Raw genomic sequence first — 14,974 nt, forward strand, 5'->3', positions numbered from 1 at the left:
TCTAATATAATCACTGGTCAATTAACCAGGCTTTTTACTTTTATTTTTTGAAGCTATTAATAATGTTTTAGTCATTTGGTTAGTTTGGGGATTTTTTTTTTTAAATGTTTCTATATAGAACTGTTGAAATAGGATAAGTTTAGTAGTTATTCTTATCTTAGCTCTAAACTGAATATTAAGTGAAGTGAAGTCACTCAGTCGTGTCCAACTCTTTGCAACCCCATGGACAGTAGCCAACCAGGTTCCTCCATCCATGGAATTTTCCAGGCAAGAATAGAGTGTGGTAAATAATCGATTTTTGCCTGTTTCCTTTTTCTGAGTAAATACTAATTATTTCTGTTATTATTGTGGAACTGCTAACTTCCATGGAAACCTTAGTTTAAAGACTGAATACCTTATTTGAAGCCTGCTACAAGATCGTGGAAGATTGTGATCATAGGACTGTGGCAGTTTCTAGAGTCTAACAAATAAAAAATTATAAGATACTTATAACCACCAGTGCTTTGAAGAATTGACATAAAACTTTTTAAAAAATAATGAAATAGCACGATCTAATAGTCAAATATTTTTTAAAAGGCTGGAAAACATAAACTATGAACACAAAGTATGTAAAATAATTTACCTCATGATCATTGCATAAGAGTGCATTTGGTATCAGCCCAGATTAACCCTCTGTATTATTCATTTACTATGTTACTGTTTGCTTTGATAGAAAGAGAACTATTCAGATTAAACTATTTCCCTTTCTTTTTCTAAAATTTATATTAAGCTGTAATTGATGTGTAATATTATATTAGTTTTAAGTATAGAGCATAATGTTATATATATACTGAGAAATTACCACAATAATCTTAGTTAGCATCCATTACCACACATAGTTACACCTTTTTTTCTCTATTAATGAGAATTTTAAGATTTGCTCTTTTGGCAGCTTTTAAATTTATGATATGGTATTGTTTATAGCTCTAGGACTTAAGTATCTTATAACTGGATAAAATACTTTATTATTTACATTTTCTTTTAAAACAACTCAAGTTAAACATTACCTTTATAAGTTATATCTGAATATAAGTACTAGGAGTTTATAAGTTTAGTATAATGTAAATGATATTTTATATTCAAAAAACATTATTTTGATTGAAACATTTCAAGGATTGAAAAGCTTTAATTTTTTTGTACTGTACTCTCTGGACTGATTATTTTTTTTCCCACAGATTAGTGGGTGGTTCTGATGATGAGTAAAGTTTCTGTTAATAAGAAGGACCTGAGAATCACTGATACACTCTGTAAAGCCTCCTGATTTAATAGTTAGCTTAACAAACACTTGCAAGGTTAAAATGAGAAATGTGCAAATGTATGGTGTGATTATTTCTAATATATTTTACTAAAAAGCTCCATGTGGGATATTTTTAATTTGTATGTAAAAGCTATCTTCTTAATAACATTTTTTACATTTTCTTTTTTTTTTTTTTTTTTTTTTTTTAAACATATATAGTGTTTTTTTTTTTTTTAATTTTAAAATCTTTAATTCTTACATGTGTTCCCAAAGTTTAAAAAATTGTCAAATATTTTAGTGATTTTTTTGAAGAGGCCATTTCTAATGGAGGTTGACCTTTTTAAACTAACAATAATACATTATTAAGCATCCAAATACACACACACCAAAAAAAAACTATCTATTGTACTAGTGAAGCAGTTACGTAAAGAAGATTTATCTAATTTGTTCAAATGTGGCTTTGCCTGCTTCCCAGTGTTGAGAGATCAATGTCTTTGGAATGGTGATTTTTAAATATGGGCTGAGTCAGGCAGAGAGATGCACTGAAGAGTCTTCCATGTCTTCATCTGTGGCAAATGACCCTGAGTTTAGTCAGAAACTGCATTAAGCTGCACAAAAACCATCCAGTGCCCTTGTCAGAAAAAATTAGCAAGTGTTTCTGCTGACAAGAGGCCAAAGCTCACGGTTTACCTAGCACTGTTACAAAGCTTATAACAGCTCCATAAAGGTCTGACATGCCACAGAAACGAGTGTCTTGGGATGGCGTGGGGGTTAATGTTTGATCCTAGAGGGTGCTCTGAAATGTAGTTTTCTTCAGTGGTTTGTTCAAGTCATTAATAAGGTGAATAAAATGAAATACTTTTCATTAGTGCTTCACTGATTATCAGTAACCCATAAGCCTTGTTTTGCTGGCTGCTTACTGGTGCATTTAATAAAATAAAGATCACTCAGTGGTGCCGTGGGCAGCACGCAAGGTGATAGCCATATTTGCTTACTGTAAATACAAGAGAAAATCACACACAAGCCAGCTGTAGTTTTGACAAGTATTAAGATCCCTCTTTACATCTGTACTTCTGTACCAAAGTGCAATTAGTTTTCCTCGCACAAGGATTTCTGTTTATCTTATTCTGCCTGATTACTTGAGTATAATCACACCATTTGCTTCATTGCTCCTGGTAGTAAGCTCCAGTTTTAAAAGGGGGAGGATGCTTGTGTGTATATTTACAGAATTCTGCTGTAAGACTCTTTAATTTATGCATCCAATGACAGCGTGTTTGAATTTTTTTTCTTTTCATTTCCTTTCCACAAGGTCTTATTCATATACGGCAGATTCCTCGGCTTAATAACTTGATTTATGATATATCAGATGTCAAAGACTTAGCTTTTAAATTAAAAAAGAAGCTATTCACCATTGAGGTAAGAGAGAATTTTTATGTTTGAGTTCACAGTCTTGAGGTAAAAGTCTCTCTCTCTCTCTCTTTTTTTTTTTTTTACTTTAATGCAGTTCATAGGAGATATTTCATGCTTTGGCTGTTCTTTGGCTGTAACAGAATAATTTATTTTAGACATTCTTTTTTATCTTTTATTCTAATGGTATATCAGAAGGGTACAGCAAAAATGGTTTTCTTTTAAATGTTTGTTAAAAAGAAAGCTCCAAACTTACATGGTAAGTATGATATGCATATTTCCAAGGCATTCAAAAGCATCTTTAATTAAATGTTAATGAGCTGTGCTTATTTATGTGTGGAATGTGAATGATACCCACAATTGTGTATGCCGAAGAATAGAGGATTCTTATCTACATTCTAAAAGCAGGTTTCTTTACTATTCGTGAAATCACCATTCTGCTTTCTGTGCTGAATAAAACAAAGTATAATTTACACTAGTGTCTTTAAGTAAATTTCTACAGAAACTTAAACATTTTTTGTGACTTTTATGCCAGCAATAGTGACAGAAAGTAGTAGTACAAAAGATTTATTTCAACTTAATCTTGCTAAAGAGCAAATGAACATAGCACTATTAAGCAATTAAAGTTGATGTATTTATTAATGAAATAAATGCTCAGAAGAGAGAGAGAGAGATGGCTTTTGGGTGATGTGATAGTTATCAGTATAGTCGGTGCAATTTTTTTTTTTTAACAAAGACATAAAACAGCCAAGCAGCCTTGACAAACCATTTTGTTTAATCTCTTTTCAAATGAAAAGCTCTTAAGCAGGCCACTTGTCTTAACTGCTTGAAACCATAAAAAGAGAGAATTGCCACCAATAAATTAGCATATTTTTAACTTCATCACCAAATGATGGTCAATGTGGCTTGGCACTGCTTTGGTGTTTGGGACTTCACCCTTAAGTGACCATTCTGGCCCTTTTTTGACCCTCTGCCCTCTTTAGCTGGCCACTTGATAAGGTAACTTAATGGTTCTGTCTCTTTTTCTCTTTCCCTTCACATTTGCAAGTAGCACTAACCTATAAATCATTGTAAGGGCCCTATCCAGTGACAAATTAATGTGCCCTCCTCCTAATTAATGGTCATCAATGTCCTTAATTATCTAATCCTATTGAGAGCAGTTAATAGTTAATCAGGCAGCCAGTTCTTCAAGCAGGTCATCTCTGCAGGAGTGTTGGAAGTTTCTCATCTGGGGATACTCCCTTCAAAAGCCACTTAAAGCCAAAAAAAGGAGAGTGTAGAAATAGTGATTCTTGAGCTAATTTGCCTTAGTTCTCGAAAGGAACCATTGAAATGGAACCCAACACTGTAATTGTTCAATACTGCTTCAGTTTTTCTGACAGAATGTTGAGTAATTTACCATAATACTGCTAACGCTTTTAGAGGGATAAAGTTAACAGTTGTTAACATCACAAGGAAAGCATGCCTCCTCGTTTTCTTTTAGGTCGAATTTATATATTTAATGAAAGATATAAGATTTTTTTTCTCCATGTGCACCTTTCTCCCAAGATGAGTATTCTGGTAAGCAGGTCTAAGGTATCATGTCTGTCACCATACAAACTAAGCAACAAGAATCCCTAGTGAAAAAAATATTGCACCCTGAGAAGATGGTTAGCACAGTAATATGAATTCATAAAAATATGAATGCTTATTCCCTCCCTCTCTCTCTCTCTCTCACACATACACACACACACACACACCCACAACTGGGTCTTTTTTCATTGGTGATAAAGGACTTATATAATGTCAAGTGGGACCTCTCCTTTGAATAACTTTAAGTTCTCATAGTGACTATATGTTGCCACTGGAGCTGATAAAAGGTCTAGGTTTCTCTTCCATTACTCTCTCTTCCCACTGTTCTAAACTAAGAGAACCAATATAATTGGTCACCCTATGATTTGGAACCAATATTTGAAAACAAAACACAAGTAGGTGGTGGTTCTTTTTAAAGTTAATACTCAGTGCTTGTGAGCTTCCAGCATGGCATACCGGGGCCAGGGCCAGAAGGTGCAGAAGGTGATGGTGCAGCCCATCAATCTCATCTTCAGATACTTGCAAAATAGATCACGGATTCAGGTGTGGCTTTATGAGCAAGTGAATATGCGGATAGAGGGCTGTATCATTGGTTTTGATGAGTATATGAACCTTGTATTAGATGATGCAGAAGAGATTCATTCTAAAACAAAGTCAAGAAAACAACTGGGTCGGATCATGCTAAAAGGAGATAACATTACTCTGCTCCAAAGTGTCTCCAACTAGAAGTGACAGATGAAGTGAGAAATTGTTTGGCAATACCAAACAATTGGGTTTTTTAGGTGTCCTTTGTTAGAGGTGTAGTTCTAAAACGTGTATTCATATTGTTCTGCTCACCCTTATGTTATTACCAGATGACAATAAATGCTGTGGGACTGTTTGTATCAAAAAAAAATAAAAATAAAGTTAATACTCAATACAGTTGATCAAATCCTTTACCTTTTGGGCTTATAACCTAATGAATATGGTTTTTTCTTAAGTATAGAAATAAAAGTGAAACGTATTCTAAATAACTTATTTGTTTATGCCATAACATTTAATTTAGTAAGTAGAAAAAATACAATTAAAGAATCAAAGCTAATAGAAGTACATACATACTGGATAAAATCATATACTTCACAAAAAGATTTGGTGCTTTAAATATAGCACTAAATTATATGTTATAAAATACATTTGGAAACAGGTAGAAAATCTCCCAGGTGCTGGCAAGATTCCTTTATCAAGTGACAGTGTTTTAATATGCTCAACAAATTAATGTCTTTTAAATCTGCCTCAATATTTAAAAAACGAGGAGATGTACACTACATTAGTATGTAGTTTGAGGCTCTAATGTGCCAGACATTGAATCCATGTCTTACTTTCAGAAGGAAAGGTGGTTTTAGCGGGTAAAGCAAAAATAACTTAGTTCTGAGTCCAGGCAGGTAGATTTGTTACATGTTGGAATTTACTGTGAGTAACATGGTCTCAAAAGTTGGCACAAGTGGAAATTAGGGACAGAAGAAACAAGTAAAAACCCTCATGCCTATTTTTATCATCCCTTTTCTTTGATTTATTAAATCATTGCCTTTTTTACGTATGAAAACTGAATATGTTTTTATAACAGCTACCCAAGGCCTCTAATAGGTAGAACAACTTTAATCAGTAATCTCTAATTTCTTTGAGTGATTTGGAGAAGGTGAAAGAATATTTCTTCCTTTTCGGAGCATGTATTGGTGTTTGTCCAGATTCAGGTGGGAGCATTTGTCTAATGACAGTAAATTTTTACTGATACTTAGTATTTGTCAATTATAAAGTTGTATAAATTAGCCTCCCTACCAAAACAACAGCAGAATCATATCTATAGTAACGACCCTAAACTCCTGGGATGCATTCTGAATAAGTAAAAGAGAAAGTTTAAAGTTGATTCAACATGGCTTCAGGTTAAAAGAAAAAGCTTTCCAGTTCTCTGAATGTTGATAATCTTTGTAAATCATACATAGTAATTCTCTAGCAAATATGATTAGCATATTTGATTAACCATAATATACTATTTATTTCTTGACCTTACCATAGCTCCATTCACTCGTAGTTAGCATTTGTTACGCCTCTATTGCATACCCGGCACTATTCTGGCTTATTATATTTTCTATATTGTGATTAAATATTTTACATGAAAAGGCTTTAAAAGGTATAACAATAGACTAGATATATAGAAACTATGTCCTTTTCATCTTTGCATTTATCTATCCCAAAACTAAGAATAGTCATAGACTTAGTAGGTATAAAATCTTTGCTGAAATATATGTAATGCAGATAAATTATACAGTTTAAAGAATAGCCCAAATAATGGAACTATAAATATTATGTAAGTTCCAGTAGTCAGGTGACCTATAAACACTACCTTTTCAGTTAAGTTCTATAAAATGTATAAGCTGGTTACATAACTTCACTTCCAAGCTGAAATAACTACTTAGATTTGTAGTTTTTCAGTTTCTCTAATTTTCTCTAAGGCTTTTCTAACATTGGGATCCTCATTAACCAATTTTCTGTCTGTAGTAGTAATTATGGTGTAACTATAGTACCTAAGAGATTTGGTAGGATTTGAAATGTGACTGTATTTAATTTGATGACATCATAAGATTAGCATTTTTACCTGAGTTTAATATTATTGTACTGTTTTAATTTTGTGTTGTTTAGCTTGGTCATATCTTGACACACTGTAGTAATCAAGTTTTCTAATATAAATGATAATAATGTGTTATTACCTTAGATCCAGACTCTATCAAGGTTATTACAAACATGTTTTCTGCATTGGAGATGGGGTTGTTTTCCAGCTCTAAGATTCAGTGTTTTGAAGTTCACATCAGGAAGTGCGGTTACAGGGGTATGCTGAAATAAGCAAAAGACTTCTACTGTTCACTGCAGATTTTCAACATAAGGATAAACAATACTTTCATAGCCTTTTAATTGGTTCAAAAATAGTATCATAAATATTGTATTTTGTATGCTAAATGAATACTAAAAGTTCAGAAAATCAAAGTACATCAGCTTTACTCAAAGTTGTCTCTTATACTTTGCCCCTAATTCAGAATACAGGACCTCAGCACTTTTCCAATCACCAAGAACTTTTTCTCACAGAATAATTGATTAACTGGCATTTATTAACTGTTATTTTTACATACTTAGTAGATTTATTCTTAAATATTAAGACCAGAGTAGTATTGGCCATCCATATAAATTTGCTTTATATTAATAGTATAGTATACTTGATAGGATTCAGTAGAATTTTTTTGAGATTTTTTTCATATTAGAAAAGCATAGGCTTTTGCAAACTACAAGAGTGTCAGTCACTATGACAACCTTGGAAAATTTAGAGTGTTGCATGCTATCTTTGATCCTAGGTTTCCTTACTCCCCTACATTTTTTTAACAGCTTTTCTCATTTTTAAATGACAAGTAGAAAGATGAGTGCATGCTTACCATATCTAGAGATAGGGAGAAGGGATAGTTATGTGTCAATTCACAGTTATGTCACTAAAATTTAAAAAGTAGAAACAGGACTTCCCTGGTGGCCTGGTGGGTTAAGACTTCACTTTCCAATGCAGGGGCTGCAGGTTCAGTCCCCAGTTGGGGAGCTAAGATACCACATGCCTCAAGGCCAGAAAACCAAAGCATAAAACAGAAGCAGTTTTGTAACAAATTCAATAAAGTCTTCAAAGATAGTCCACATCAAAAAAAAAAAAAAAAAAACCTTTAAAAATAAATAAATAGCCAAACATATATGTGTGGCTCAGGAGCATTGTTAAGTTGTAGTACCATGAACCGTGTAAACCTCTCTGATAATGATGCCCTGCACAAGTATTAACTGGTATTTCAAATCCCAAATATACTGCAGTCAGCAAAAGAAAACCAAAGTGGAATGTAGACATCTATTCATATAGATAAAATCATTTGTCAAAAGTTAACCCAAATAAACATTCTGTAACCATTGAAATATTTTATACTGTTCACATTTTAATGTTCATTTTATTACCATCTCCATATTTGCACTTTCATTCTCAAGTGATGTAGACATACAGTAATATCATTTAGGTTTCACAGCATCTCCAGAAGCTGGGTTACTATTCTGCTGTATATATTTCACACATCACAGTGAGCCTATCTGAAGTGCATACCACCTTAAGAGGAACACAGTTTTGAGACTCTGTCTAATCCTATTTCTTCCCACTTTGGAATCTTAATTAGAAGAGATAAGGGGGAAAAAAAAAACATCATTTAACTAAATTATTGTCCTGAATCTGTAGCAAAAGGTATAATCCGCAATTGGGCCAATTAGTGAAGCCCACAGTTAGCTATGCTGCAGCGAACAATTTGATTAGATCTGACACCATCCTAGTTCCCACTGTTGTTTTGCCAGGTATGATGGTCAGACTTCAAAGAGCTTGAGGCATCAGCAGGGCAAGGTTTGGAGGCCAGCTTAGGTCCGGTTGTTAATCTCTCTGCTAAAACCACAGCAGCTCTAACACAAAACAAGCTTACACGACACAATCATGCGGTATTAAAGTTAGGCTTGAGTCATGTCAATTTGCCTTTGATTTTTTGATGATTGACCAAAGATGGCTACATGACTAGACACATGCTAAAAGTATACTGATTAGGTAAGTTCCCAAAATATTTGAAGTATTTTTTAACTTCCTATATAAATGTTGTGAAAGCTTATTCCCTTTGATCAAACTTCCAAAGTAATAGTACTGTATGGGGGCGGGGGGTGGGAATGAGTGTTTCTTACTGGCAGCTTGAATCCCAAACTTTTCACTTACTGCTTCATAAAAATTTGTCTTTACATTAATAATTCTTTCAGGAGAATGTAAATGGAAATTGTTTCTAAGTGGTAAGCTTTTTAAAAATCTATTACGTGCTTTGAAAGAAAGAACATTTTTCCCTGAGTCATTTAAGTTCACTGACAATTTTTCTGAAATTTCTTTATAATTATTTTCCACTTATATGTTGAGTAAAGTGCCCTTCCAGGACGTGATTGCATAAGTGTTCTTTTCTCTGCATTCTGATTTGTTGGAATATTGCAGCAATAGTGACATGTTTCCATTCTGAGAAAAGCCTAAGGCAGCTTTAGTATTATTCCAAATGATTGAAGCTGCCATCTTGCTGACTTTCCCTTAGGCAGCATAAGGCCTGTTTGCTTTTGTGTTCATTTCACATACTTCCTGTGAGCTGGGCTGGCAGAACATCAGTGCTTCATTTGGCAAGGAAGATTAAACTTATGTTTAGCTATTCCATATCTTAAAGTTTCTTTATGGTCAGCAACACCTAAGATATTAAACTTATGATTAATTACCTCAAATGAGTCCTGTTTCTTTGAGAGATACTTTTAAATATTGTATGACACCTTGACTATGAATCATTTTTATATAAAAATGGTCCTTTGACAAATTGAACTTAAGGTCTGATATTTTACATTGTACTATTTTTATATTAATTCATATGGTATTTTACTTCAGAAATTTAAGGAAAGCATATATTTGAATAGTGAGATAGTTGCATAAAGCAAAAGTCAAATACTTCAAATCTTGCACAGTAGTCTTCAGTCTGTGTGTCTCTCCTAAGGATTTTGTGGGACTTGCACTGCGGTAATCGCCACTTTGAGATCAGGATGATATAGATTCAGCATCCCCTCAAAGTGAAAAGAGAAAAAGATCTCCTCCTTCCTAACTTTTGCAGATACAAGCATTTCAGTGTGTGTTTTATGATATGGCTCCAGGAAAATTATGTTGCAATACTTCAAGAATTTTGTTACAGCCTTTGTAGAATTGCTATAGCAGAATTCATCCAGTTTCCATGTTACTCCCTAAAACCCTTCCTCCCACAATTGTTATTTATAGTGTCTAAGGAAGACAGAAAATGGTGACAAAGCATGACTGTCCCATTTCATCAGCTAAATGCATATTTATGTTCCTAGAACATAAGATCATATACTTTTTTAACACGTCCTCCAAGATACCTGGAAGGTTAAGATATATATCAGTTCAGTTCAGTCGCTGAGTCATGCCTGACTCTTTACAACCCCATGGACTGAAATGCACCAGGCTTCCCTGTCCATCAACAACTCCCAGAGCTTGCTCAAACTCATGTCCATCGAGTCAGTGATGCCATCCAACCATCTCATCCTCTCAACCTCATCCCCTCCTCCTCCCACCTTCAGTCTTTCCCAACATCAGGGTCTTTTCCAATAACTCAGTTCTTCACATCAGGTGGCCTAAGTTTTGGAGCTTCAGCTTCAGCATCAGTCCTTCCCATGAATATTCAGGACTGATTTCCTTTAGGATTGACTGGTTTGATCTCCTTGCAGTCCAAGGGACTCTCAAGAGTCTTCTCCAACACCGGTTCAAAAGCGTCAGTCCTTTGGTTCTCAGCTTTTATAGTCCAACTCTCATATCTATACATGACTACTGGAAAAACCATAGCTTTGACTAGACAGACCTTTGTTGGCAAAGCAATGTCTCTGCTTTTTAATATGCTGTCTAGTTGGTCATAGCTTTTCTTCCAAGGAGTAAGCGTCTTTTAATTTCATGGCTGCAGTCACCATATGTAGTTTTTTTGGAGCCCAAAAAAATAAAGTCTCTCACTGTTTCCATTGTTTCCCCATCTATTTGCCATCTATTTCCCCATCTATTTATTATATATGTTAAGATATATATAATAGAGTTTAATAAATATGAGATCCATGAACTTCGTGATAGATTAAATTAAGGTAGCTTTGAGGATACGGTTATACCAAAAACATCATTAGTCCTTCTTCAGTGTCTTTGGACAGCAAATGTCCAGAATATTCATTCCTCCTTTCCTTTTATGGCTTTCTCTTATCACTGGATTATAGATTAGATATTCCAGTCATCCTCTTAGGTCTTCCCTGACTGGACCTTCTGAAATATTTGCTCAGTTATACTCTATATTGCCCTATTTTAATTCACAGTGTAAACACTTATTCATGGGATTCTTCAGGCAATAATAATGGAGTGGGTTGCCATGCCCTCCTCCAGGAGGTCTTCCTAACCCAGGAATCAACCCATGTCTCTTGCATTGGCAGGCAGGTTCTATACCTCTAGTGCCACCTGGGAAGCCCATATATATATATGAGCCTCTTGATGAAAGTGAAAGAGGAGAGTGAAACAGCTGGCTTAAAACTCAACACTGGAAAACTAAAATCATGGCATCCGGTCCTATCACTTCATGGCAAATAGATGTGGAAACAAAGTTTCCACTGTTTCTCTCACTGGAGAGACTTTATTTTCTTGGGCTCCAGAATCACTGCAGATAGTAATTGCAGCCATGAAATTAAAAGACAAGCTCCTTGGAAGAAAAGCTATGACCAACGTAGACAGTATATTAAAAAACAGAGACATTACTTTGCTGACAAAGGTCCATCTAGTCAAAGCTATGGTTTTTCCAGTAGTCATGTATGGATGTGACAGTTGGACTATAAGGAAAGCTGAGCACCGAAGAATTGATGCTTTTGAACTGTGGTGTTGGAAAAGATTCTTGAGAGTCTCTTGAACTGCAAGGAGATCCAGCCAATCAATCCTTAAGGAAATCAGTCCTGAAAATTCATTGGAAGGACTGACGCTGAGGCTGAAATTTCAATCCTTTGGCCACCTGATGTGAAGAACTGACTCATTGGAAAAGACCCTGATGCTAGGAAAGATTGAAGGCAGGAGGAGAAGAGGGCGTCAGAGGGTGAGATGATTGGATGGCATCACCAACTCATGGACATGAGTTTGAGCAAGCTCTGGAAGTTGTTGATAGACAGGGAAGCCTGGTGTGCAGCAGTCCATGGGGTCGCAAAGAGTTGGACACAGCTGAGCTACTGAACTGATATATATATGTACGGATAAACACAAGTGTACTTATGTATGTATACATACATGCATATTTATATATAATCTTTTAACATTCAAGTTAAAAATTCTTTTGTTCCTAGCAAGTATTTCCACTCTATTTTTATAAAATACATTATGAAAATCAAACTGGTTTATCTTAGCATTTCTCTTATATAATATTTTTCTGTGTTATGTGTATGTGTGTTTATATATTAGGTTAGCAAGATTGTTCTTTCCTCATTTTTTACTTATTTCTTCTGTATGGTGGGAGTTTTTAATAGAAAAATCAATTTGCAAACAATAAAACCATTCACTAAAAAACTATCCACATCTGTAGGATTTCTATATCTTAGTGAAATGAGGTGGGGAAAGCGTTCTGTAAAGGAAATATGGTTCCCATATTCTAGTCAACTATATTGATATGATTCAAAAAGTATCCCAAATTTTATTACAATATATTATTATTGTATCCACTTATGTTCTACATGAAGGTAGCTTTTTTGTAATTAAAGTATAATTGACATCATTCAGGTACTTTAACAAATATTAATTTGCTCAGTTACTATGTGTTTATATTTTATATTTTTCTAAATTATTTTCATATATTATCTTTGGAGCATCAAAAATTATCTTGTGATAATTAAGGTACATACAACTTTTATAGTAAGAGTCAATTCTGAACCAAATTCAATTTTTCAAAAATTAAAAAAAAATTCTAATTTTGCCTCCCCTCTTATTATAACTGATTCTAATAAAGTTTTGATGCATTCATACTAAAACCTTTTTTTTCTGTTACAAGTGTTTCATTTATTGGAAATTCTTTGAATACCACCTTTAGGCAAAACTAAACAGAAAATCTTATGGTCACAAAATATTTTCCTCTTTTATAAATTAATATTACTAAAAAAAAGTTTTCTACAGTTTAATAATAAGAAATTATGTTGCTCATTAAGGAAATATGAGATTAAATATAAATTATTAATTTTTAAAAGGTAAGATTTGGAGGACAATAGTAAATAATTAAGAGAAACTGAGGTATAATGGAAATGCCTTTGGCCACACAACTAGTAAAGAAGTTCTCTTATTTAAGCAGAAGTTAAGGTTTTGTCAAGGTTATCACTGTCGTAACTCTACCGCTGTGGACATTTCGTAGAGTAGCCAGTTCGGGTTCTTTGTATGTGGTACAGTGAAGTTCACTGAGCTGTTTTGTCAGGTGCTGCCAAGTCAACCCACCATTGTTGTAGAGAATCAAATTAAATCATTTTGGCATGAGCCTTCTAGAAATAAGATACCCAATATGAATGGTTTAATGAAATTGAGTATTTAGTTTCAACTTTTTATAAGAATGTCAAAAATATATAGCAGTCATTCAAAAATTTCTAGAGTAAATCAGTGAAAATATCTGACCCTATACTTTATTGAAAATTTATTTTAAATATCACTACTTAAAATGAATAACAGTTGGAATGTATTTGGATGTGTTTTGTTAGGTATATAATTCCTCACTACACATTTCAATATAGTAAAAGTTCCAATTGTATTTGATAAAAAGGGAGGGGGTATTTTTAACTACAATTAAAATTTTCTCATATAAAAAATAAAGCTGTTATCAAGTTTAACTATTTTTGTCTCCAGAAGCTATTATCAAAAACAGTTATATTTGATTAGATTTTAAGAATTTGTAAGAATTATTTATGAATGTTCTAAATGTTTAATTATTATATAATTAGAAAAATAGCTTATCTTTATGATCAAATTATTGAAAATGTATCCTTATAGCGCAGACTTAGTTAAATGCCTCAAAATTTTTATTTACGCATTTTGTGAGAGGAGATTTTTTGTTGATATTCCTGCTCGATAACCTAAGAAATATTTCACCAATGTATACTGTAGCTATGGTTTAGCACTGAAAAAGCTTTTAACACAAAGCCTCTTGGTGCAATTAAAGGTCACTTGTACGTAATATAATAGGCTACTCATTTACAAGATCTTTGTGAAGGGTCAATGCTATAGCATGAAATGGATTGCCCTTGGTGAGCCTGTAAATAAATGTGTCAACTTACCTTGTATTCAGTGGGCAAGGAAGAAAACTAACACAATTCTAATTTATTAATGTTTTTATAAACAACTGCTAAAATGTTGAACAAAACAAAATGCACTAGTGCTATATTCTTGACATAAATAATCATAGAAAATTGTTAGAGTATATAACTTTAGTTTTTAAGGGAAATTGCACACATACACAATACACACAAACACACACACATCCTCAAACACACACACATCCACAAACACACACACATACTTTTTAATTAAATATATGGATTTTATTGAGGTATAGAAAAACAGCACAGTGGTTGTGTTCAAATGGCCTTTACCATAAACCTAACATGTCTCAAAATGGATAAGTTGTACTTAATCCCTTTTTTCTGTATTTAAGTTCAAAACTTGTCATGGATAGGTATGAAAAAGGAACCAAACTGGATAGTGATTTATTTTAGTTATCTTTCATAGCCTTTCTCTTAGGGAAAAAAAAGAGTTGGGCAGAAAACATATTCATAATGATCGGTGCTAACTGAATTTAGTCACCTGATCTTTCAGTAAATTAAGACTTTAGAATAAAAATAAAAGTAATGATGAAGATACTTCATGTAAAAAATTATTTTACAATTTTTATTATTAAAAAATTGTAAAATTATTTTACAGTATTTTAATATACTTGCATTTTTCATGTTTTATATGTATATTTATGAGCTCTGTAGTTTTTATCTTCAAAATGTCAAATTAGTAAATATATATATATTCATATCTATTAAATATTTATATATATAATGTATATATATAAACAT

At 33.2% G+C, this 14,974-nt stretch overlaps 2 protein-coding genes across 2 annotated transcripts in view; both read left to right on the forward strand.

The window, feature by feature from the left end:
- The window catches only part of ELP4 (elongator acetyltransferase complex subunit 4), a 237,646-nt gene that overhangs the window by 108,649 nt on the left and 114,023 nt on the right, over window positions 1-14,974 (forward strand). Inside the window, exon 9 of the mRNA XM_052652866.1 lies at window positions 2,586-2,692. Within this exon, the coding sequence (XP_052508826.1) occupies window positions 2,586-2,692 (107 nt within the window). The remainder of the gene's footprint in view (window positions 1-2,585; window positions 2,693-14,974) is intronic.
- Window positions 4,703-5,029, forward strand: LOC128060464 (small nuclear ribonucleoprotein E). The gene has a single exon (XM_052652867.1). The coding sequence runs from the start codon at window positions 4,703-4,705 to the stop codon at window positions 4,979-4,981; it is 279 nt and encodes a 92-aa protein (XP_052508827.1). The 3' UTR covers window positions 4,982-5,029.

This window comes from Budorcas taxicolor, chromosome 15 (assembly GCF_023091745.1).
Source record: "Budorcas taxicolor isolate Tak-1 chromosome 15, Takin1.1, whole genome shotgun sequence".
Lineage (NCBI taxonomy): Eukaryota > Metazoa > Chordata > Mammalia > Artiodactyla > Bovidae > Budorcas > Budorcas taxicolor.

What these genes read in the sequence shown, in the direction of transcription:
- LOC128060464 (XM_052652867.1), top strand. Translation starts at nt 4,703, where the DNA reads ATGGCATACCGGGGCCAGGGCCAGAAGGTGCAGAAGGTGATGGTGCAG.